The 23,607-nt window shown below is 40.2% G+C and overlaps 1 protein-coding gene across 2 annotated transcripts in view; it reads left to right on the top strand.

Annotated features, from left to right (window-relative positions):
- Positions 1-208: 208 nt before the first annotated feature.
- GART (phosphoribosylglycinamide formyltransferase, phosphoribosylglycinamide synthetase, phosphoribosylaminoimidazole synthetase) overlaps positions 209-23,607 on the top strand; it is a 51,043-nt gene continuing 27,644 nt past the window's right edge. The window contains exons 1-11 of one of the 2 annotated variants that reach the window (XM_086617827.1): positions 209-249; positions 8,661-8,809; positions 13,511-13,606; positions 14,335-14,509; positions 15,267-15,378; positions 16,640-16,708; positions 18,722-18,847; positions 19,735-19,822; positions 20,220-20,305; positions 20,929-21,097; positions 22,054-22,285. In XM_086617827.1, coding sequence (XP_086473953.1) covers positions 8,665-8,809; positions 13,511-13,606; positions 14,335-14,509; positions 15,267-15,378; positions 16,640-16,708; positions 18,722-18,847; positions 19,735-19,822; positions 20,220-20,305; positions 20,929-21,097; positions 22,054-22,285 — 1,298 coding nt within the window. In that variant the 5' untranslated portion in view covers positions 209-249; positions 8,661-8,664. Of the gene's footprint in view, positions 250-586; positions 607-8,660; positions 8,810-13,510; positions 13,607-14,334; positions 14,510-15,266; positions 15,379-16,639; positions 16,709-18,721; positions 18,848-19,734; positions 19,823-20,219; positions 20,306-20,928; positions 21,098-22,053; positions 22,286-23,607 lie in introns of those variants that run through there. The other variant, XM_086617835.1, reaches the window with a different exon arrangement.

The raw sequence follows: 23,607 nt of genomic DNA, 5'->3' as shown, positions 1-23,607 counted from the left end.
AGCTCAGCACGCCGCGCAGGCAGCAGCCGCACCGAGCGGAAGATATTTCTAGACTTGAAGAATTTGCCGGCAAAAGCCAATTAGCCGGTCGCCAAGCTCAGCCGTTGATGACCCTTCTTTCCCTCCCTCCTTCCTTCCCGCCCGCCCCGCTTTCCCGGCCTGCAGCCCCCGCGGTGCCCGCTGGGTACTGTAGTTTCGGCGGCGCGGCGGAGCATGTCTTCCCGCTCCTTAAAATCCTCCGGAAGGAAAGTAAGTTTTTCTTTCGCGCTGGAGAAGGGGGCGCTCCGCGGGCCGCTCCGTCCCGCTGTCGCTGCCCGTGGCCAGCCTCCTGCGGCCGGGATGTTCAGCGGCGGCGCGGGAGAGGCGAAGCGGCGGCGGCGGCGGCGGGGCCATGTGCTGCCCGCTGCAAACGCGGTAAAATGGCGGGGCGGCCCGCCGGCTCGCTGCGGGCCCTGCTGTACCCAGACCTCACCTGAAACCCGCGGGGCTCCTGCTCGGCCCCTGGCCATGGAGAGGCGCCAGGAGACCTGGTTGCTAACGGCTTGTTCGTTTGTGTATTTGTTTTATCTGCGTGTCTCCTGCCCAGATTCACTTTTGGGGAGCTTGGTGTGTAGCGTTTTTGAACGTACTGCGCTTTAAAGTATTTCAAAACGCGCACGGCTTTTATTTCTACGTTTGTTTGCGTGGGGTGCTTTTTTTTTTTCTCTGCTAGGTTTGGCTTTAAAGAAGTGGTGAAATATTTGCTTTGAAGTAAATATTAAACTTCTAAGCTCTTTTGTTTCGGACTTTGACTCTCTTGATTCTTTCCCAGCTGGTTGCAAAGTTTGGGGCTTACCAATTTTAACATTAGCCCTCTTTATATTACTTTTTTTAAAAAAAATCTATCCAGTGGATACTCGAAATTAACGAGCAGAGTTAATACTCATTTCACTATGCGGTGTGTATAACTGAAATAGTAACACAGAAAGGACATTTCTCCCCACCTCGTTCATTCTGATTCTCTCCGCGTAGCTTCTGCTGAGGCTTTGATGGTGAAAGACACTGAGCACTTCCAGCTTCCTACATGGAGCCTGGCGTGTCAAAATTTAGTACTTTGAGGAGGGCGATAAAATTTTTTAAGGTCCATTTATTTTTAGCAGTGAAACTTGAATTTTGCCTAGGAAACACACAATCCAGCCGTTTAGAGGATCACACTAGGAGGCAAGATGCTGCCTTGCGGATTCTCAGTTCAGGCCATGAAAGACATCTGTTTTATTCTCAGCTCTGATTTGAGCCTTCAGGGCTGAAGTGCAGACAGTAATTACTTTGCTTTTTTTTTTTGGTTTTATAAAGCTGTCTGATGCACCACACTATATGGCCAGGTGAGAGGCAGGAATTAGTCCTAAATAAAACACATGAGCAAAAGCAGCTTATTTAAACCCAAGCTATAACTAAAAACCATAATTGCCACCTGACTCTGGAGGCCTCTGAACTCCTTAAGCAACTCTTGAGCAACAATATTAAAAGCTGAGGAAATTAAAAGTTCTCTAAGGCTGTGCTGTTTTCCTTCAGGATAAGTGTAATGCTGCCCTAGCCTAAACTTGCAGTTCCATCGTCATATTTTGGCTCTTTTGCCAGTTTAGGTGCCATGGCTGTTTGTTTCTGCACCTCACGTTGCACCAGCAGAGCTGCCTGCACAGTTAATATGGTGAATTCCCTCAGGAAACTGATGCATATAGGAAAAAAACGTGAAGAGACAGGAGTCTCTTTCCTCTCCCCAGCCCTCGTTTGATTCTCTGATCCAACTCGCCCTGTGACCATAAACAGGCTGAGGCAAGAGGTGGGAACGAGCGGTTGAGTGAGAAGGTGAATGGCAAAGCAGCGTTTGCCGCCAGTTGCATGATGGTCTCAGTCGGTCCAGATGATGTGATGGTGCCGTGTCCAGGACAGCTGGGCTGAGCAGCAGTTTGCTCCAGCAAAACCAGCTCTATTCACCCTCTGCCTGCTGCCTTCTGCTGCTTCCCTTGTACTGGCTGTGGTGATGGCTTCATGCCTCAGTGAGTTAGTTTAGCTCACTGAACTAGCAGAAAAGTATTTCCTTTTTGTGTGCATATATATATGTATACATATTTATCTACTTTTCTGCATTGGTTACTGTTGCAGTTTTCCAGCATTATTGGCTGCCTGATTCAAGTGGCTGCGCACGCTTGACACACATGGGTGTCAGAGGGAAGGAGAGAGCGGAGGTGAAGTTGGTGGGACCAACGGGACACTGTGCATCAGCAAAGGGCAGCACGAGCCAGTTGTGAAACACCAGCGGGTGAACCTGCATCTTGGGCGTTTCAGCCTCCGGTTGGTCTCCGAGCTTGAACGGGATCCAGCAGTTGGCAGAGGTTCACCGCGAAGGCCAGGTCAGAGCTCACCTCCTGCGTACCGAGATCTGTGCGCAGTCATAACGTGAAGTGGGCTCTTAAGGAATGGCTCAGCCAGCTGATTGGAGCATTAATTCAGAAAGCAGAAGAGCAGGGTTCAGCCTGAGGGGGTTTGGGTCCATGCGCTATGGCTGCTGGCGAGTTCAGAAGCCAAGTGAAGGATGACAGGTTCCTGGGAGGGAGTACGGCAGCAGCCTAGCTGTTGAAGTTAGGAGGAGGAAGTCCTAGGTTTTGACTTCTTCTCCAAGCAGTTCTTTCAATATTTTATCCCATTACAGGTCTATGAAAAAAAACCACATAAATGGTCCTGACTGCTAGGGCTAGAAACTACTACTGCAGTTGGTGGGAACGCAGCTGAATTGCACAGCCTTCCCAATTTTGTGTTCTCGCTTTGTCCATGTCTTCATTTCTTTTCCTTCTCCTGCCTAGCTTTGAGAGGAAGAATTAACCTTCTCCTTTAGTCCAAAGCCAAATGACAAGAGCTTTTCTCCAGGGACTGGGAGGTGTGGGATTGAACCTTCTCGTTGACGCTGGGCTTGGTTTCTTTGTGTTTGGGGTAAATGCTGTCATTGCTGGGCCATTTTGTAGCCTCAGCTCTAGGAGAGGTAGGAGTTAAGGTGCTCTGGGCAAGAACCATACCTTTTGTATAAAGAAACTTGAATGTCTGCATCAGGTTTCCTGAATCCCAGTGTTGGGATACTAAGGTATCGCAGCTTTTAAATAGGCTGCAGCTAAGGTTAGATGTAACGCGTGCAGTGGTAAGAGGAGATTGCTGCTGCCTGAAAGGCACGTCTTGTCCTTGAGTTCTTCAGCTCAGCTCTGTTGTCCCATCCATTCGCTGTTAGTGTCTCTAGACCTTGGCTGATTGCACTTTAAGCCAGTTCAGCTTACAGAAATCTGTTTTGAGTTGGGATTTTTTTTTGCTCAGGTCAGTTTTATGAAATCCCAGTGAATTGACTATACTCAGGTGAGCACTGGAGCCAGTGGGAAGGAGAAAGTGTGTCTGGGTTCACAACATCCCCTTTCAATGACAACAAGGTGTATGAATGGGTCCAGCATCAATGCCTGTGTAAATTTTCACAGCAGACTGTAAACATGCTTGAACAGCAAATACCTTTTAGTGGAGGGCTGAAGCACTTTGGAGGCTGCACAGTGCAACATTTTAAATATATCTAAGTATTATGATGACACTCCACCCTCAGCTCAGATTTTGTTGAAACTAAGACACTAAAAAGTATCTTTTTAAACTACTTTGTTTTGTGGCACCTTTTCCACACAGGTTTTCGAGATTTGGTGTTATTTGGCTCACCAAAGCAAAACACGCTCCACCCAGGTTAGATGTCACGTGTCCTCAATCAAGGCGCACAGGGAAAGCTAGCAGCATTGGAGCTTAACTCAAAAAAAAAAAAAAAAAAAAAGTGTCTGAAGCAGTGAGCTGCCACCAGTCATGGCCTTTACTGTTGGTGCTATATTGCATAGATCTTATTTTGATTGCACCTTTTTACTGCTTTAGTTAGGGGTGAGGTAATAAGGCAGTGCCTTATTACGAGACTCCACCTAGTTGAGATAAAATATTTGGGCAACTTGCACCACACACTTCTGATACGAAACTGAAACTTGGGAAGAAATTGCTTAAGGAGTTTACGTTTCCTTATATAGTTACCTTCATAAATATTACCAAAGAGCTCAGTTTAACCCCCAAGTCTGTGCACAGGCTCAGTTCAAGGAAGAGTCAATGGCTCCTGTCCCTTCCCTGTTGATAGGGGAGGGGCAGCAACCAAGTTAGTAACCTCGTTTCACTTCTATCTGTATTTGAAATCTCACCGTGCCTTATGGAGGAGTCAAGATGGAGAAAGCCATCAGACACTGTTGGTTTTGCCTCCCTCACGTTATTTTCTCTGCTCCACAGGCCCTGACCTAGTGGAAGAGTTGCCCAGCTTCTTGGTGAGCCCTACCTTTTGTGGAGGATGAAGGTCCCTAGGCTGATGCTCGTCCTTGCTAACTTACTACTGGCAACCTCAGGGATAGGCTCTGGAAATGGACTTCTCTTCACTCTAGCCCTGTGTCCTCTCCTCTTGGATACGTGGAGTGATTAGCTTGTTTCTGCTTTCCTGTTTTTATTTCTTATAAGGACCTAGTAATAGACTCTTGCCTGAAATGTCACCTGTCTTTATTTTAAAGCACCTTTTAAACAAACATATCTTCCTTCTTTACAATAGCAGGAAATGGTTGCTTAAGATAATTACGTATCATGTTTTGGAATCTTTTTGGAGTTCAAGGGTTTTACGTATTGCTTCCAGAAAAACCTGAGTGCATATAATCCTCACAGAAGAAATACCTACCTTGTAAATTACTTTTAGCCCTTTGAGAACAAATTTTTGACTCCTGGTTTACTGACAAAATAAAAGAAATGCTGTCTCTTGGAATTTTCATTTTTAATGTAAGATATTGCTGGGCAGCAGAGGGCCTACCTGGCATCTTTTTATCACAGTGTGAAAAAGAAAGGCTTCAACTGTTAGATTTGAGCCTCCTAAACCGGGATTGCCACCAGAAGTTCTCCTCGAGCTACATCCCTAAATAAAAGTTGCCAGGGTACCACTTGTGAGATACACAAGTGATACTGAGTTTCAAAACAAATGACTCAAAACTCATTTTTTACTCACATTTTGTTATAAAATGGTTAAATTTTATTTGAATATATGATATACAGCTTCTTTACGTGCTCCCATATAAAACTTTATGCTGTATGTTATTATTTTTTTTTCAGCTGACAGTAGTATTAGGATATGTTACTTTTGGGGCAAAAAGGAAGTGATTATTTGACTGAGTCGCCGGCATGGTGAGTTACTTTAACTGGCAACAGTGTCACTGGATCTTCAAGCCTATCCTTGTAGTATTTTTAAGTAGTAGGCTTAACGGAGTGTCAATGTGCATTGTGCACCTTTTTCTTACATGCTGTTGATATGCATAGGACTATGCATGGCCTCATTTTTATGCATAGCAAAAACCTGTAGCCTCATTTTTAGATAAAAAGAGAATGTTTACCATCTGATTAGTAAACAGTTTTTAACTGCAAAAAATACCCAGGATGGGACAGAATTTATTTTGCGTGTTTAGAAACAACACGATCGGCTCCTGCTCTGCCAAGTTTTTGCTCCTCACTCCTCGATTTGGGTGAGAGTTTCTGTCCCCTCTCCCCAGGTGGAATGGCTGGACTATTCTGTTCATTGGCTAGTCGTCCAGTGTCGTCAATGGGGTGGTAATGTTGGGACAGGGGTACTATATTTGAACTGGAGGCTGTTTAACTCCTTTCTCTTTGTGTGTCCGAACTCTTGAGTACTACTTTCCTCAGCCTGGCGTCTCGTAGGATAGAGTAAGTATGTCCTCTGCGTTTGAATCTCTGCACTCAGTTCTGAGGTACTTGTAAGAAAATGCTGTAATGTGTATAGTTCAACTTATTATTGATAAAATTGGCCTTAAAAATTATTATTTAATGATCACTGTCTGGGGACAGCACTGGAAACATGCTTGTTTGATTTAAATTTAGTTTAGGAGATAGCCGCCTGCTACATGATAAATGTTTATTCTTTTATATTGCATTTGTTTGTCCTCGGTAACTGTCTTTATCTAAATTCATCCCTTTGTTGTAGCCAGCCCCTTTGATCTTTTCTTTTTGCTTGAATTGTAATATAAAAGAGGTTTAGCGTAACTTGACATCCCAAGTATGTATATCATAACTGATAATTTTTACCCCAACATGTTTTTTTTTGTTGTAAGTAATCCTGGAGTTTTGTAATTAAAACATCTCTGCAACATATATATTTTATCAAACACCAGTGATAGAAAACTATTGGTCTGCCCTCACCTGAAACTATAATTAAGTTTTAACTCTAGTGTCTTTAGTTCATAGTGAACAATTCAGTGTTAGTATTCTGTTTTATCATTCTATTCATGTTTATCTTGTCTTTATCCTGACCGAATGTTTTGCCTAAAAGTATCACTCTCTGAACAAATAATTCCTTCCTTAATGGATTAAAATACTTTAGCAAATGGCATAGGAATACCTTCTAAAACATGTGTGGGCTCTTCCTGCCTAAAGTTTCTTACAGAGGACTTGGATTTAAAAATCAGGCTCACCACAGGCATCGCGTAGTGCCCTGAGAGCAGAAGCCATTTCCTGTGTAGTCGAGGTCCTCGGGAAGGATGGGTTTCTCCAGGGTCAGAGCTTTCGGAGCAGCTTTATTCAAGTCAAGCTGTAGCCGCCAATGTGTGGGAGAGGTGCACCCCCCTGCCTTATCAGTTGGCTGAAAGTCTGCTTTCTGTCATGTCTTTTTGCTTTTCCCTTACAAACCTGTTGGGTTCTTTTCTTTTAAGATGTGCTTTTTGCTAGTCATCCTCTCTTGTCCTCCTGCAAAGGAGGGGACCGCAGAGGAGTGCTGACTGTTCTGACTTTTTGCTGCCCTTGGAAACGAAGCTGTCACCTGTGTGTCTTCCAGCTGCACTGGGGTTTTTCTCTGAGCTCGCCTTGGGAAGCACGGTACACATTGACAAGCGCAGGTCAATGACCAGCTGCTTAATGGAAGAGGCACAGGGAGCGACCAAGGGTTGCGTGTTACATGCACCAGGATTACAACAGGGAGACTGGTTGTTCCTTTTGACTGAAACTCTTATCTGGGCTGTGTTCCTCCCCCAGATGAAGGTGGGGGGGATTCATGCAGCAAAGGGACACATTACTTCAAATGCTTTAAGCCATTTTGTATAGGTTTAGACTGATTTTTCATAACATATGATTGGCTTTTAAATCATGTTATGATTTAAAGCTTTCAGATTGTTTTATGAAAGTAATGCATGCTGCATTTGGGCTTAGGACCACCTGCCAGTTTGTAGCTGCTCGCTTTTTGCTCTGCTGAATAACTTCTTCAGGAACCATTTGACTTCTGTGAATAAAACTCTCGCTTTAACCAGCGCAGTAGCATTGTTTGTGTATGTAATTTATATATGGCTGGACTAATGGGACTGTAACAGCTAATTCTTTGAATAGCGTAGGAGGCTAGCCTTTGCTTTTCAAGGCACTCCAAATAAAGACATATGTACTTATTTTTTAAATTATGTACTTACTTTATTTCTTTATTTACTATTTTCTGAATTCCAGTGGAATTTTTCAGTGTTCTATTCCCATGCTAGTTGTGTGGTATCATTGTTGGGATGGTGATTCTGAGGTGATGTACATCAATAAACATGTAGAGAATACACATAGAAGTAAATGTATCTTGAAAAGCAAAGGGTAACTTTCAAAGCTGCTCAAAAAAAAAGAGTAATATTGATGTTAATCCAATATGTGTAAGTTATGTGTACATGCACACGTAATGCCATAGGGATGGCAGAACTGAGAAAGTTCATTTAATTTTTGTGACCATTTTGTTTTCAAACTCCTGAAAAAGTGTTGAACAGTTTAAAATTGTAATGAAATTGCAGCCTTTGTTCGTACACCTGCTTTCCGCAGGCCAAGAAAGCATTACTGTGTTTCAGTCAAATTCAGCAGAATGGGAGAGAGGAGTAGATGTCCTGCAGAACCTTGTCAGAGCGAGCTCCTTTGTGAATGACACCTGGTCTTCCCTGTTGTTTGCCTCGTGGTTGTTCTCTCCTAAGGAAAGCCAGAGCTGGGAGTTGATTTCCCTGTCTCATTGCTCTTCCCCTTTCCTTTTCCTGATGTATTTAGAGCTCTTCCAAGTATAACCTCTAAAAAGTCTTGAGTGGTCCCATTCAGCTCCCAAACAGTGTAATACTGTGTTCGTACAATCAGTTCATCAAAACGGCTTTGCCCTTCACAGGCTTGGATTTTTCAGGAATTTCTGTAGGTTGCAAATCACAGCCTGGTCCCTCTTAAGGGTTTTTCCTGTATGGCAGACTTCTGTGTAGTTTGGAGCAGTTGCCAATCTGGCTAAAGGAAAACCAGGATGGATCACCCTGCGGGTTGCTTCTGTGTTCTGGAGTGATTCAGTCTTTGACATCTAGTTTATATGACATCTGATTAAGTCAGTTATCCATTTTCATGTACATATCTCTCATTTATTCTTTTTAACCAACAAATCCCTAATAGAAATATTGTTGCCTGAAACAAAGTGACATTCACCTCTGTTGTGAGTTGCATTGCACCCAGCACTCAAAACCACGGTCTGTAAAACTCTTGCTTTCCTAACCTCACTCACCTAAATCTGGCTGTTTTGTTTGTGTTCTGGTTTTATGCAGACTAATGGCTGATCAAGTGCTTGTGATTGGCAGTGGAGGGAGAGAGCATGCGCTGGCTTGGAAGGTGGCCCAGTCCTCACACGTAAAACATGTGTTTGTTGCTCCAGGAAATGCAGGAACAGCTGACAATGGAAAAATTTCCAATTCAGGTAAAACAAAAAAAAATAACCCAAACTATTTTTAAATTTGATAACAAGTAAGTTGTTCTATTCATCGATCTGAAATCACAGCTGTTAATGTGAAAGGATTTTTATTATTATTTTTTAAGGTTTTGGACATGTGAAATCATATAGATGCAGCTAGGAAGAAAAAAAACAAGTCTGAGTGAAGTCTTGTGCAACTACCACTCATTTTATATGATCTCAGTTGTGACAGCTAATTCTTTGAGTTTGGGAATGGAGGATGCAGCTAAAACTCCATCTGTCTGATGCATGTTCCTCCAGGAATACAACTCAGGATAGCTGCTGTGGTTCCTGCCTTCCAGCAGCCTAACAGGGAAAGAGAGATGGTTTCTCTTGGCATAAGCTGCTGTTCAACAGCTGGTTGGTGAACAGCTGAAAAGTGCCTGCAGCAAACACCAGCACCTAAAGTACTAAATTCACTACTAAATTCTCAGAAGTTCATTGAAGTCCTGTGATCCCTACAACTTTTGGTGAGAATACTTTCTCACCTGAGATGTTCAACTGTAGGAAAACATTCATTTCTTTGTCTTAGTAATCTTAAGAATTAAGGTTATTTTTAAACATTTCTCTCAGTACTGGCTGCCTGTTTTGCGCTTCTAGCTTATTATGTTAAGCTCTGGCTGGCTGTAATTGAAACTATTCATAGTTACAACTTTGGAGAAATTGAGCTTAAGGTATTTCAAATTGAGCATCCAAAATCACGTGCTGTGTTTTAAAAAAAAACCCTGGTTTAAGGTACTTGCCTAGAGGCACACAGTGAACCAGTATAAAACCCGAAGTGATTATTCAGAGATTCCCATCTTGTGTCCGTTGTATAACAGATCCTGAATTAGCCACTTTAAACAACCGGCTTAAGTTTCCAATTTAAAACATGTGATAACATACGGAATTAAAGTTAACATAGTATGCACGTGAACATGAATTATAGACATCAATTTTCTGCATTCATATTCGTATGTGAGTAAAATCTTTTTTTTGTTACCATCTTATGTGGAAACATGAATCCTGGCAGATTCTTGTGCAGCAGGTAATTATCGTATTTAATTCCATTGGAATGCTTAATTACAGGCTATTAAAATAACTTTGTCCTTAATGTATTTGACTAGTCACAGTATGATAAGTAATTTTTTGTTCTATTTGGTCTCCGAGGAGAGGGCCCAAGGAGGAGTCTGACAGGAAAGTCATGTTTCCTTCTCATCCCAGAAAGTCAAACAAAAATCCTTACCCTTGTGTTGAATGGAGTCAGTGCCAGTCCATATGGCCTGCAGAATGTTAATTTCAGTATTTTTCGCAATTGGTGTCTTTTAAAAGCTGCTGCACTTTTCTCTCACCTTGTTATTCCACAAAAAATACTGCACCCTCAAAAGTGGAAAATATTTGAGCATGTGTGTAATAATACTTGAGCCAGGTCCATGAAATCTACCATGTGTACTAAAATATTTTTTCTAGGCTATGTCCTCACGTGTACTTTGGGAGAGAAATCCTGAGCCAACCAGGAGGCAGGAAGAATCTAGAATTTGTGAAGAATTTGACTTCCTTGTTTTTTAAGGAAACAGTTTGTCTTATCTGCTCAGGCATTTTAGTCCTACCACTGGGGTCTAGATTTTAACTCAGAAGAAAATGGAAAAAGCTTTATAGAGGCATGTGAGCCCTATTATGTTGTGTGAGCCTGGGAAGCAATGTGTGTGAAGCTGCTACAGTTGTTTCTGGTTTTTTGGTATGATCAAGATGTGGCTGTGAAGGTTCATCCTCCCCTCATGGTTCATGAGATTTCCTTTAATTAGCGTTGTAACTCTGGTTCTCACATGATTTATGAAACATATAAAGGTGAGCTTAAAATTATAAATAACCTTAAATCCTTCAAACTTTGCCTGCATCTAAGTAAAAAAAAAAAAGTTTTCATGGTTGATTCGAGTCAGTAATCATTTCTGACAATAAAGACGGATTTAGATTGAATGGCTAAGTATGGTTTTATATTCAATTTATATTTAATTAGCAGGACAATTTTGGTGCCAGAAGCATGTAGAATGGTTTGCTGAATCTAGAGATAGACGTATGCATGTCCGTGAATGGACTTTAGCATCCTGACACCTCCTTTGATCCCATTTTAGCTCTCAGTGTAAATTACAGTCTTAACTTTAAGCTCTAGTTTTGAAAACCTTGGTCCAAGGTCCTTCTGCCTGATTCGAGAGGAATGTTTAGCTGTTGTTTTGAGAAATGAAACACAGCTACAAAAATGTCCCCTTTCAGTTTACATCCTGAGCAAAATGATGTTTAGGGGGGAAGTTAAAATTTCATATTAACATTGTGATTTATTCCTTTCCATTTGTTACTAGGACATTTCCGCATAATGTAAATCTTGTGCCATATTCACTGTTTATATCACTAGTAGGTCAGACCTGCGGCAAGACAATTTGAGATGAAAAGCACAGTCAACTTACAGGCTCTTTACTTCCCCTGCTCCCCTTCACATGGATTAATCTGGCAGGGAGTGGGGATCATCCCTCTTCAGTTGCCCACCAGAGCTCCTACTCTGTTCGGTGGGGATCTGCTGTTCTCCAGCTGCTTTCATGACAGCCCCATGAGACTGAAAGACAATATTGACCTTTACATTAATCAGTACTTTAAAGCCAAGTGCGTTACGCTTTTCTATTTGCTCTCTTGTGAGCCAGAAGTCAATTGGCATAAATGGCACACAGAAGTCAAAGGCCTTTGCTTCTCCTTGCTTACAAGTGTTGGTGTATGGCATCCAATTATTATTACCCAGCTGGCTTGAATTGAAACTGAATGTAATTAACTAATTAACTAAGGTTGAGACCCTGCCTACGAAAGGCGGGCCATTTCCTCCTGGCTGTGGAAGATGCAATGGCATCCTTGGAGCTGCAGCCCAGGCTGGTGAGCAACATCTGGTGACCCCGACGTGATACGTCTGAGACCCTGAGGACCGTGACTCCCGAGCTGGAGCCAGGGCCGGAGCGAGAGTCCTTTGGTAAAGAAGGTAAAGCCGCAAGCCCCGATGTGATATTCACGGGAGGGAAGCGTGCTGGAGTTGGAATGAATGGACTGGGTCTCTGCTCACTGTAAAGCCTTTACTTTCCTCTAAAAACAAAAAACTGGTAAAACAAAAAGGGGGAAATATGGCATCCAATTATTATTACCCAGCTGGCTTGAATTGAATTAACTAATTAATTAAGGTTGAGACCCTGCCTACAAAAGGCGGGCCATTTCCTCCTGGCTGTGGAAGATGCAAGGGCATCCTTGGAGCCGCAGCCCAGGCTGGTGAGCAACATTGGTGGAACAAAATAATTGAACTGTTAAATAGGTATCAAGGAAGTAATTTTTGTTAGTGTTCAGTCTTTTTTTTTTTTCCCCCTACTCCACCCAAATAGGGCAAATCTATAACCAAAATGTAGGTCTCATGTAGTTGCTTTTATGCCATCTCTTAGGCAGAAGTGACCGCATCTCTTGTGGAAGCAGGCAGTTTGTTCACACAGGATGGCAGGAGCATAGTGGGCACCGACACAAAATCGTGTCTGTTTGTCCAGCAGAAGCTGTGGTATCACTGCCTCTCCTTTCTCTCTTGTCGCTTCCCCAGAAACTGTCTGGAAGAGACCGTCGGCTCTGGGTGTGCTTGCCAGTATGGTCACTAACAGGAGATCACAGACAAAACTTGAAGCAAAGTATTCCAGCTGCAAGGCGAGTCTGTGCTGTGCCATCCCATGCTCCCTTTGCCAGCTCTGTGCCTCGATGCGTTAGTCACCTCCCCGCAGGGGCAGCCAATCCACGCTGGGCTGCGCTTTACCACGTTTTTGGCTCTCATGGGTTCACGTTCCTGTCCTCTGTAGACCTTGGCTTTATTTATTCTTGATAAAAGCAGTGGAATTGCATTGCCTTTGCGTAAATTTTTTGTCATGAGACTTGACACTATTGTCTTTAGTGCAAGCTTTTTCTTTTGTTTACACAGGTTTTGGCATTCCAAGTATCGTCATATTAAATGTTTGTTTATGGAAAGAGAACGATCCTAAAAATCTAAGACCAAATATCCTTACCCATAGTTACAGCACTTGCCCTTATTAAGTTCAGTCTGATGTCAGAAAATGTTCAGATTTTGCTTTGTTTTAGCAGGGTCACAGTTTAGAGTGGCAATTTTTAGCTGACACTACGGAAAGAAAGAAAAAAATAAAAGAAAACAGTTGCAATTCCATCACTAGCCACTTGTTCCTGTCCTCCACACCATGCTGGCACAAACGTGTAAAGCTTTATGGTGACCTTGCTCAGGGAGGGGACTGGCTGAAAAATTTTTTTTTTTTTTTTGCTTGTGCAATGCTTCTTGTGCTGGCAAAAGGGACGTTCCTGTAGATAGAGCAGTATACTGTATGACAGCGTAGGGGAACTCGAAACTTTTTTTCTCACCTTCAAGAGCCAGGTCAGTTGACGATGCACGTCAGACTACAGCCTTCGCTTGAGGGGTTTGGTGGTGTATTTTGGTCGAAGTCTCATGTGTAAGTCTATACATTAGTGTATGACTGACTCACTCTTCCAGATTGGCAGTGACCTGCAGTTCAAGAATGTGAGGCTGTTGAAAATGCTGCTCCAGTGTTACGTGATAAATAGGCGCTGTGCAACAGTAGTGAACGCAGTCTTACCGCCCCTTTGTGTCTTTGACAGCGGTTTCAATCAGCGATCATGCTGCGCTTGCCCAGTTCTGCAGAGATCAGGAGATCAGGCTGGTCGTGGTTGGTCCAGAGGTTCCTCTTGCTGCTGGTAAGAGAAAGCAAGCTAAAAATCATAGCCTTCGTAATGTAGGAAGAACAGTAAATTTTAGTCCCTGTCTTCTGTCCACCACTCAACAGTATCTGAGTGTCTTCAAATAGATCCTTCGTGGCAGTTTCACTGAAACTCAGGGTTGTGCTGTGATGAAAATGAATTTCTGAAGAGTATTGTGTGAGCAATAAACTGGTTAAAATATCCTTAAAATGTTCCATTTCTTTTTAAGTGCTTGGGATTAGTGAAAGAGATATCAAAGTGTTTCCATACGGAAACCTCAACTAGAGTTTCGGTTTGCCTATGGATTTTTCATTTTTTAAATTAATAATAATTTGAGACTTGGTAAAAAAAAAACAAACAAACATTTATAAACATATTGATAATTTTTCTGATTTAACCTTTTACACAGTCAACAATTGTTATCTTCACAAAAGACTAGTGTTGACTTTTTAGCTAAAAGCTATAATAAAACAAGGGAGAATTGTCATCTCTCACCAAATGCAGCAGACCTTCTTATCCCCAGATATTGCAGGGTTACCTGTGCCCGGTTACAATGAAAAACACATCAAAGGCCCATCTGGTAAAATAGGCCCTGGATAGATATATAGGTCTTAGCGTTCCTGGCATACTTGTTCCAACAAACCAGTGCATCTGTAGACTTGGACTACATGACTGCTATAAATCATCTGGTGATATATAAGATCTTCTTGTGTTGTCATTTTTAGGAATTGTTGATGACTTGACAGCAGCTGGAGTAAGGTGTTTTGGTCCAACAGCAAAGGCAGCTCAGCTGGAGTCCAGTAAGAGCTTTACTAAAGCCTTTTTGGATCGTCATGAGATCGCAACTGCAAGATGGAAATCTTTTACTGATCCTAAAGCAGCATGTAGCTTTATTAACAGGTAAAATTCTTGTCATTTTAGAAATATTTTTTTACAGCAATGCACAGTGTGCTAGGTATCCAATCAACTGATTACTAATGTGTCAATACTTTTGGCTGTGATAGAACATCTGTAAAGGTTTTAAAGAATAATCTAACATGACACTTTCACAATGCAAGAAGTCTGATAATTAAATGGTTCTTATTTACTGCTTTTCAATTAATATAAAGTTCTGTGCTCAGTTTACAGAGAATACGGGACAAGTTTTTATTTTTCTCAAATTGCCTACTGTGGAAACCCAGCTTGCAGTCCCATAGTCATATATTCTGCCTTCCTTGTACCTTTTCTCCACAAATATAAATTCTGCATTGGAGACTTAACTCAGCAAATGATGAGTTAAAAAACTCATCAGAATGCAATCCAAGTGACCCAAAAATAATGCAACAGTAAATTATTAAAAGGAAAGCAACCTTTCAGAACAATAATGAAATTCAGTGGTGGGGAAAAAACAGGAAGCAGAAATCCTTCATAGGCATAGCATAACGAGAGAAACCTGTTTTTTATTTGTGTGTTATTCAATAAGGTAAAATGTTGCTATGAAAACTGGTAAGTATTTTGATCTTTCAGCTGTTGAAATGTTCAAAATGCCTACAAAATATAGAATCATAGAATGGTTAGGGTTGGAAGGGACCTCAAATATGTATATATATATAAATGATATAAATATAATTGCAGTACAGAGTGTTTATTGTTGAATCTCTCTTCTCTGTCTCTGAAGTGCGAGCTTCCCTGCTTTAGTTGTAAAAGCGAGTGGCCTGGCAGCTGGCAAAGGAGTAATTGTGGCTTCAAACAAGGAAGAAGCCTGCAAAGCTGTTACTGAAATCATGCAGGTGAGTAGAAATGTCATGCACTAACTGGAGGAGTTCTCACACAAAATAATAAGTTGTTATAACCATCTCAGAGTCTCAAACATAGTCTTTGTTTCTATGTAATAGGAATTTGGCTAAAAGGCATCAAATCTTTTAATTGTTATTATTTGGACAGCTATGAAGCTCTGTCATATTTATTGCTTGAGGCACGGTACTCTTTCTAGGCATAGCTCCTGTAGGCTAAAATAAAATCCTTCTTAATGAAAACCCACGCTTCCTTCCATATTAATTTCCTTTTTCTTTTTTACTGTTTGAGACTGCTGCAATCAAACAGGTACTACAGTGCTCTAATATTAACACTGTGATTGAGCTGCATCTTGCCAAGCAACATCAGCTTTAGGACTCCAGTCACACTGCACTTACTTAAAATCCAGTGGAATTGTTTCAAGTTAAGTGTATCTTTAGGTAGGATATTCAACAAATACATTAGGACCATCGAAATCTGAAGAGAAGCAAAACAAAGCAATTTCCTCTGAACAGTTAGGAACATAGAGCTGGAAAATAACACACGTACAGGTCAGGTCCTCAGCTGGTGTCAGCAGCACAGCATCTTACAATTCAGTGGAGCTATGCTGATTCATAGGAGACATTATCTGGTACGCTTGTGTTTCAAGAGTCAGAATATAGGGTCTGCAGTCACATTTTGGTGTGTGTGAATGTGTGTGTATGGTTGTTGGACAAATACATGTCTTAACATGCAGTCCAATGTTTTGAACAAAAAAAATGTATGTTAGCGAGTCTTATAGACCCACAAAATTATCTTGTCAGTGTGGAGCGGTTATTCTTAATTGCTTAAATATGCTGTCAATGTTCAAACGTTGCGTTGGAATATGAAATTATTGCCCCCTTCCAATGTATTCTATAGAGCTGCACATGCCTGTAAAGTAAAAGCTCTGATTATAGACTTGATAGTCATTGCTATTACTTTCAGTATCATGAGTGCAAACTTCAGAAGGTAGAGCATGAGGAATTGCTCAGTAAGTCGTAAATATCATTTGCAATTTAAAAATATTCAAGCATAAAATCTGCATTTGTTTAAGAATAAACAGAAAAGTGGAGCAAAGATTTTGCCTTTGCTGACGTACCCAGGATGGAGAATGGATTAATAGTCTCAAAACTGTGCTGTATTTTTCTTGCCGTATTAAAAATATTTTTTTTAATTGCATGCTGAATATTTTAAAATAACTGAAACATAACTAAAGAGATTTTGTTTTTACTGTAGGATAAGACTTTTGGCACAGCTGGGGAAACTGTTGTTGTTGAAGAACTTCTTGAAGGAGAGGAAGTTTCTGTAAGTGTGCATCTCACTGTAACATTTTGATTATACTGGTTCTAAACTATTTAGGAAACACTATGCAAGTACCTACAGCAGGGATATGTAAGATTTTATTACTTGAATTAAAAACAGTTATCTCTTTATAAATAAAACTGTATTGATTAAAGTCAGCGGTGTTAAGAACCAAACTTCCTGCAGTCTGTTAAAATAATTAAAATTAAATAAAAATAAGTCAAGCAGTAATCAACTGTTACCACCTGGAAAAAGAAATTAGACCTTAAAAATTTTGAGTGTCATTGAGTGTGCAGTTCTGTGTTAACGATTTCTCTGACAGCAAAAACAGCATAAGATGTCCCTTCCCTTCCACATTGCTACCTCTTCGCTACTGTTTGCCTTTGATTCACCTATACTAGTTATCCGTTCATGAAGCTACAACCTAAAGACCTTTTTTCAAAGAAACCAACACCACGACCTTGCATGTTTTCTGTGTTCTGGTTAGAGCCTAGTGCCATTTGAATCAGTACAAGTAAGAGGATGGTGAAGTGCAGAGTGAGGCAAGGAGTGGTTGGGAGTAAGGGAGGATGGAGACTTTCTTTAATCAGGTTTGCTGATGAAGGAAATACATTGAACTGCATCATGAGGGAGCAGTAGACTCCTTTGGAGCAAGGGAATGTCAGCTCAAGACAGGCGCAGGCAGGATCCTCTTTAACCAGCGTCATTGCCAGAGATACTGCAATGTGGAAGTGCACCTGAGGACAAATGACCTGGAACTAAAGGCTGTTGAATGTTTTGACAGTGTAGATTTACTCTGCAGATGCAGAGAGAACATTTCCTTCATCTTTAGCTGATTCAACTCCTTTGTTTAAAAAGTTTATCTGATTTAATTAGCAGAGTGTGAAGGAGAAAAGGAGAATTAGAGCCTAGGTTTTGAGGTAGCAAGGGAACTTGACCCTTGGATCACACGAAGTAGAATAGCCAAGTACCAGTTCAGGTTTCTGAGTCCTGGAGCTGGAGCTGACTTATGCTAGATGTTGTGAACATTCATCTCGGAGGTGGTGGTATTTATAAAGTAAGCGATCATCTCCAACTGTTGCCAATCTTTGCATAGTCTGGTTGCCTGCCCAATATGAAGAAATTAGACATGCACTTATAGGTCATCCTTATTCCTTCCTAGTTGGCTTGACCTTTTTAGGAACTAAGGTGTTATACTGATCTTCATTCTCTGGTGGAAAATATGTAATGCTCTTAATTAGTCCTTAGAACAGTAAGACTTAATGTAATATAACACAATAATATAAATACGCAGTTTAAAGTTTTTTTTTCTATGATGACTGACAGCAATGAAGAAAAACATACCGCTTGTCTTGCTTGTCAAAATAATTCACCTTCTGCAAATGACCGTAGTTTTGCATATATTAATATTTTGGCATTTTTGAGTTTTGTAGGGGAATCCTTGCTTGTTTTGTAATTAGCATTGTAAAATGTTTTTATGAGTACTGCTAGCAGTAGTCCAGACAGTGAACATCATCATCCAGTTACAGAAGACGACAGCAGGCTTGTTATTATGAAATACTGAGGATAAAAGCATCTGCTATATAAGTAATTTATAAATAATTCAGAAGTAAATAGTTTTATCAACAAGGAAAAGGAAATCTTGAAAGGAATGTAATGCCTTCCTTCCGGGGCAGGAGGAAGGAAGGGGGAGGGAAGAAGTAGCTTCCATCATAGAGTATTTGAATTTTTTTTTTTAACCTTTTGAGTATTTCTTTTCAGTACCACTACTGATGTTATGTTATAGTTTTATATGTTATATTAAAAGTAATTTCTGTAGGAAGGTCATGTAAACTGAGACACTGTTCCCTAAGGGAAAGGGGAAATGTTTAGAATACTGTAGTTTGTTTTATCAGGGAGAAAGAATTTATACTCTTAAATATTCATTTGCAACACTGGAAATAATGTATACTTGCACTTTTTGCACTTTAATTTTAATGATACGCTTGGGTTTTAATTCCTCTTCTTTTTATATAGTGCTTATGTTTCACTGATGGCGTCACAGTTGCTCCCATGCCTCCAGCCCAGGACCACAAGCGATTAATGGATGGAGATGAAGGCCCTAACACTGGAGGGATGGGAGCTTATTCCCCAGCACCTCAGGTAAATATGTGTTAACAAGGAGATGTTTCACTAAAGCTATACTACAGCTCTAGTGTTGAAAGCATGTGTGAATTCTTAGTTCCACCGTGATGAAAAGGAGAGTGAAGAGAGTGGACTCTTATGGATGGAAGGAGTTGCCTAAAACAAACATAGTCAAGTAAAGTCCATAACTTAAATTTATATCTCTAAAGAGGAGGATATTTCTACTGAATTATTTTTAATTATGAAGGTCAAGTGTTATTTCTGCAACCTTGTATTTTGGTTGGTTTTCCAGTGTTATGAAATACTGATAGAACTAAGTGCTTAAAACTGCATTTTTACCTTGTGCCAAACTAAGCTAATGATGAGCTTATTTCACTTGCTGTACCTCAAGGTAGTTTGGTTTTTGTTTGGCGAGGAGCTATTTGCAAAAGGACTTACTTTGCTTTCTGTACACCTGTGTCATGACCAGAGATTTTTCTTTTTTTAGTTCAAAAAAGTTATAGACTTTGTTACTATAGAAAGCTATAAATTTAGTTTATTGAATAAAATTTGATCATTGATCACTATACTTTCCCACCGTGATTCGTCTTTGGGAGGCCTTGTCTAAATGCTAATATGTCTGTGCAAATGGTTTGTTCCAGTGAAGCCAGTGGGATTGCTTGCAAATGTAAATCTAAGCATGGAAAAGAGTCTGAAGAAATACAGACAGTTGATTTAATGCTGAAGTATGTTGTCTGAGGAGTTAAAAAAAAATTAGCTTTTCGTTGTATGAAACGGAAATGTTTTGCAGTGGGCAAGAGACCATCCAAGTGTTCTGCTTGGCTCTTAAAAACACTAGCCATTGCAGTAGGAAAAGTCATGCACTTCCTTTTTACAAACACTGTCTTCTAATCCTGTTTTATTAGATTTCTAAAGATTTATTGCAGAAAATAAGAGATACTATTCTTCAGAAAACTGTTGATGGCATGAGGAAAGAAGGTGTCCCCTATTTTGGTACGTACAGAAGTTTGGGGGTTTTAAGCATAAGGAGAAAGACAGTTTTTTTTTACTTTGTCCTCTTTATAGGCCTAACTCACACTGTAAGTTAAGGAAGATAACTTGAATTTACTTGGAAACTGGGTTTGGTATCAGTGGCTTGATTCAGAGTCCATTGAAATAAATTGATATAGTTTCATTAACAGTGAATAATCATTAAGTAAGGAAGAACAGAATGGACATAATTTGAAAATAAGATGCAAAATTGTAACTGCAGCTATTTCTGCCTGATATATTTTTAACATTTCTGAAGTGTTAAGATCCTACCTTTAAATGAACACTGTAATATGAATAGATTCAAAACAAATTACCTTTGCAGTGCTCAGATAGCTTTTTATATAATTTTTTATTCCAGGTGTGCTTTATGCTGGATTAATGCTTACCAAAGACGGACCTAAAGTTCTAGAGTTTAACTGCAGATTTGGTGACCCAGAATGTCAGGTGAGTTATCTTGTAGGTAGATACAGTTTGCCATCCTAGGAGGAGAAAAGTCCGTTACCATCTATCGTTATTCTTAACTAACTTTTGGATCAATAATTAGCTAATTGCACTGAGATTTAAAATAGTTAGTTTGTTTATTCAAGACAGGAGGTCTGTTATGAAATTGTTCTATTCCAGAGAAGATTTCAGTGGGTTATACTCAAATATGGACTTTACAAGGGTAAGCTTGAGTGAAACTCAGCTCTTCCCTATCTCTTCTGGAATGGAGCTGGACTTTTTTTTTTTACCATATTAAAGAAGCAAACGCTTTTCTCCCCACTTCCTTTGGACAAGTGGAACAAAACCCTTCATTTCCATTCTTCAGCACAAATAGGGTTCTTTGGTCTCTACCTTTTTCCGTCCATATGTAGTAGTTCTTTTACCCATAGAAATTATCTTCAAGCAAGAGTATTTTTAAGGGTACATAGATAATGCACAGTATGTATATATGTGTGAAAATACGGTATATGAACATACTTATTTAATGTTATTTTTACAATTGCATTAGTATTTTTAAAAGCTCAGTGAAGAAAATGTGACAAGGTACATTATTTTCTTTAATCTGCTAATCCATGTTTTTGTAGGTAATTCTTCCACTTTTGAAAAGTGATTTGTATGAAGTTATGCAAGCAGTTGTCAATAAAAAGTTGTCTAGTTCCATGCCAGTTTGGTTTGAAGACAGTGCAGCTGTGACGGTGGTCATGGCTAGCGAAGGGTATCCGGGAACATATCCTAAGGGTTTGGAAATAACAGGTAAATATAGCAGGAGAAACTGCAGAAGCCTGATTCTTCTCCTGCCCCCTCTCCTTTCTGTCTTTTGCCAGATGAAGGTGAATCAGTGTAACTCAGGTTCATAGAAACTTTAGATCTTGTGGTTATGGGCCAGCAAGAGAAGACTGAATTTTCATACATCAAAGTTTACTGATAATGCATAAAACCCCTAGTATTTTCAAATCTCTGCACTGTATCATTAAGTTCTATAGCATTTCTTTAATATGTGTTACAGTAAAGTAGTTCTGGGCTGATCACTGATTCTTGCGTAATGTTGGTGCTGATACGTTTTGTGATCTCTGTGTCAGTGAAGTATAAAATCCAGCTTGAATTAAATGTTGTATGCAGATGTTTCAGCAAAATACCTCTTTCAGTGTCTCCGAGCCTAAAAGTAGCAGACTTGTCTCTCCTCAAAATGTAGTTTATGAGAAGAGAAGACTCTGGGTGATCTTATAGCAGCCTTCCAGTACTTAAAGGGGGCCTACATGAAAGCTGGAGAGGGACTTTTTACAAGGATATATAGTGATAGGACAAGAGGAAATGGCTTTAAACTGAAAGAGGGAAGATTTAGATTGGATATAAGAAAGAAATTTTTCACTCAGAGGGTGGCGAGGCACTGGAACAGGTTGCCCAGAGAAGTTGTAGATGCCCCATCCCTGGAAGTGTTCAAGGCCAGGCTGGATGAGGCTTTGGGCAACCTGGTGTAGTGGAGGGTTTCCCTGCCCATGGCAGGAGTATTGGAACTAGATGATCTTTGAGGTCCCTTCCAACCCAAACCATTCTATGATTCTATGATTTCCCAGCATGATCATACAGAATTCGATTGTGGTTTCTAGACACAGTCAGTAAGTGCTGAATATCTCTCCATGTGTAATTTAATAGACAATGTTCTAATCAACTGATTTTTTTGTGTTTATTTTATTGAACAACAATCACAGGACTTTCTAAGGCTAAGCAACTAGGATTGGAGGTGTTCCATGCAGGCACGTCCCTAAAGGATGGCAAAGTTGTGACTAGTGGTGGAAGAGTCCTCACAGTAACCGCTATTAAAGAGGATCTAATGACAGCACTGCAAGAAGCCAACAAGGGAGTAGCAGCCATACACTTCAAGGGTGCCATTTATAGAAAAGACATTGGTTATCGGGCTGTAGCTTTCCTGAGACAATCCAGGTAGATATTTGAAATATTTGAAATGGAAATAACTGATGTAAAAGGGATTTAAAGATGCTAGTTTACATTAATAAACTGATGTTGCTATTATGCATAACTAGACAAGTTTTAACAAGCATCCTTGTGAGCAATCTAAGCAAGACCAGCCAAGGAAGGAACAGGCTTTTTGATGACTCTCTCATCCACGTTCTTATTCTCCTAAGTCTGAGTTAAACTACAATGACCAGCACACAGGCATAACTTGTGTTGCTGTCTTTGCTATGTCTGTTTTAGAGAAGGTGAACTTCTTCTTAGGCTCTAAACTGTAGCTTTTGCTCTAGATTTGTGTTGTCCAGAAGTCTAATATTAATACCATTAAATGTATGTATGAACAAAGTTTGAGCTATTTTTTTGGTCTATTTCAGAGTCTATAGAAATGGTTAAAATGGTCTTGAAACGCCTGCCTTGTTGGGTTATGCATATTAATGGAATAGCTGGCTAACAACATGGGTAGAATTTATCCCTCCTTTTTATTATTTTTCCTTTTATTTTCACAAGATTCAGTTTAACAATGTTCAGATGGTATGGGTGAGGGGTTTTTTTAAAGCAATGTGTCCTACTGTCTTTCTAATGTTACTGAGAGATTCTTGCAGGTTTTTGGACTGTTTTTACTTAATATGAAGCATATCTGCCTGCCTTGTCTCCAACCTAACTTTTGATAATAGGTTATTTTGTAGTCTGTGAAGCATATTAATGAGAGTTTCATTTTTGCTGACAGTGTACACCAATTAGTATATTGTAAAATTACGATCAATAAACCTACGAAATGAACAAGGACATTCGAATCTAGTCTTCTTTCTCTCACAACTACTGTGAATCTTCTGAGAAATTTATGTGAAAACGAGTAATTGTATTTGTATTGTAGCAGAAAAAAAGATCAAGTTGTTGTGTGAGGCAAGAGAAGAAGGTACTTTAATGAACAGTTCTCTAAATCACTGAGTTCATGGGCCATGGCCAGCAAGTTTCTTAAATATAGTGCCTGTACGCTGGCAGGATCCCTAGCTTGTGAAGCAGACTCCTGGGAACTGTTTACAGTCAGTGCCTGTTCCACTGTCCTTGAGTCTGCACCAACGTTTCCTCAGACATCCTAAAATTGGAAGAACAGACAGTAAAGGAAGGGTGATGGTTGGCTCTGTAAAGTTGGGGACGTCCTCTTGGCAGCTTTGCAGGATTAAGTCCTATGCATTTCACTTTGTAAAAATATACAGAATATTTATTTAATAAAAAGTGTTTTAGAACAATACTCTCCTTTTAAAGAGTCAAAGTAGATACTATGCTTTTAA

The sequence above is a fragment of the Tauraco erythrolophus genome, chromosome 1 (assembly GCF_009769465.1).
Source record: "Tauraco erythrolophus isolate bTauEry1 chromosome 1, bTauEry1.pri, whole genome shotgun sequence".
Classification (NCBI taxonomy): domain Eukaryota; kingdom Metazoa; phylum Chordata; class Aves; order Musophagiformes; family Musophagidae; genus Tauraco; species Tauraco erythrolophus.
Note: the sequence above shows the minus strand (reverse complement) of the source record. Positions and strands in the feature narration are given on the sequence as shown.